General features: G+C 52.3%; 1 protein-coding gene across 2 annotated transcripts in view; it reads right to left on the reverse strand.

The window, feature by feature from the left end:
* The window catches only part of LOC107106596 (hepatoma-derived growth factor-related protein 2), a 59,977-nt gene that overhangs the window by 25,093 nt on the left and 32,944 nt on the right, over positions 1–1,940 (reverse strand). For both annotated transcript variants that reach the window (XM_015406785.1, XM_015406778.1), the window contains exon 8: positions 1,421–1,499. In XM_015406785.1, the coding sequence (XP_015262271.1) occupies positions 1,421–1,499 (79 nt within the window). The remainder of the gene's footprint in view (positions 1–1,420; positions 1,500–1,940) is intronic.

Raw genomic sequence — 1,940 nt, forward strand, 5'->3', positions numbered from 1 at the left:
CTCCACTGTGAGGACAAGTCTGCACGCCCCCCCCCCCCAGTAGCTAGCAATCCAAAACAGTCCAGTGGAGCCTGAGCGGTGGGTGTTGCCTTCTGACACACGTCCGGTGATGTCAGGGTGTGTGGCATACGCAAATAAGTTATGCTAATGAGTTATGCTAATGAGCTCCTGTACCTTTTTTTCTACAAAATGACCCCTGACAGTAGGGATGGGCAGTTCGTGGTTCATAGCCAAACCCGTGAACTGAACTGAATCGGGAGGTTCGGTGATGAACCGAAACAGTTTGTGGCTCATGGCTCCGCAAACCTCATTGAAAGGGTCCTCAGTCCCTTTCAACGGGGTTTGCAGAAGGCCTGAAAAACAGCTGAGCGGTGGGGAGCAAGCTGCTCCTTGCTGTCCAGCTGCTTTTGCGATTTCCGTGGAAAACAGAAAGCAGGGGTTTAAAGGGGCTCACAGTCCCTTTAAACCACTGCTTTCTACTCTATCCATGAACTTCCACAAACTGCTTTAAAAGTTTGTGGAAGTTTGTGATGGTATACCCATCATGAAGTATGGTTCAAGATCCAGAAACAGGGCAAAATTCATAATCAGTTTTGCTTTGTGGCTTGGTTCGTGCCCATCCCTAACACAGAGACAAGCCAGATGCCCCTAAAAGACTCTACAAGCAAGGCAGGGGAGGCCAAGTCTCCCTGTGTTGACACAACTCGTATTCTGACATAGACTGTTTCTGATCAGGCAAGTTCCATTTACTCATGGTGGTGAAAAGCCATCCTCCATCAATTTCCCCAATTCCTTTTTAAAGGCCCAGTAAAATAGCGGCCATGACTACATCCTGTGGCAGTGAGTTCCAGAGTTTGTTACTTCAAATTAAGAAATGCTTTTTTGGGTCTGCCCTGAATCTACTGCCCGTTAACTTTGTTTGCGGCTCACAGGTTTTGGCATTATGGCAGAGGGAGGAGGAAAAACGTCTCCCTGCCTTCGTTTGAAAAACAAACAAGATAGCTGCCGTACCTGACGAGGCTGTATGACACAAGGGTCACCAAACTCATGCAACTCCACTGAGATTTCAAGGAGAATGCTACAGGGGTAAATTGAGGTTGGCTCTAGACAGGTCTCTCTTTCCTTTGTTCCAGCTCCTCCTGGCAACAAGCTCTCCCACTCAGGCCACTAAGCGGCCATTCCTCAGTTGCCTGAGGAAAGCAAGAATTGCCTGCAGGTGCCCTGAGAGAAGGGTGAACAAAATGATCCCTGCGGGAGTCTTGGAAAAGCACCAAACACTCCTGAAACAGGACCCGGTGCAGCCAACAGGCCAAGCTCAAGTTACTGCAGACTTGTCCCTGCTCTGGGAAACAACTGTTCCACCCCACTCCGTCTGGCTTCCGGCTCCCCTGTTAACCACGCGGCACCTCCATACGCTCACCTGTCGCTGCTGGAGCTGCTGGGAAGCCTCTCGGGCTTAGGTTTCCTCCCACGAGGCTTCGGAGGGGGCTTTTCCGCGGCTGCGGGGGGGGGGGAAGCAGGAGAGGAAAATGAGAGAGCGGAGATTTAGCCGGGTGGGAAGCAGGCACACAAACCGCACCGGCCTCGTTCTGGCACAAGGCTCCTGACAGCAAATTCACACACACACACACAAAGTCAGACTCTTACAGTGACTGATCAGGAGGGCATCAGCCCCCCCCCGCCTCCCCCCACAGGTGGAGCAGAGAGGTGGCCCATCCAACCCAGCATCTTAAGAGGTTGGTTTCTAAAGGAAACCAACAGCCCTTCTTTACCTCTTTGCTTCCTTTATACCTCGCGCTTCTCCCCGATGGGGAACCCAAAGAGGCGCCCGTCATTCTCCCCCTCCTCTATTCTATCCTCACAACAGTCCTGTGAGGTAGGTCAGGCTGAGAGCCCGCTAGTGCCTCAAGGCCCCCCCAGCAAACCTTCCCGGAAGCGCG

This window comes from Gekko japonicus, unplaced genomic scaffold (genome assembly GCF_001447785.1).
Source record: "Gekko japonicus isolate JY-2015 unplaced genomic scaffold, Gekko_japonicus_V1.1 scaffold1972, whole genome shotgun sequence".
NCBI classification, from domain to species: Eukaryota; Metazoa; Chordata; class Lepidosauria; order Squamata; family Gekkonidae; genus Gekko; species Gekko japonicus.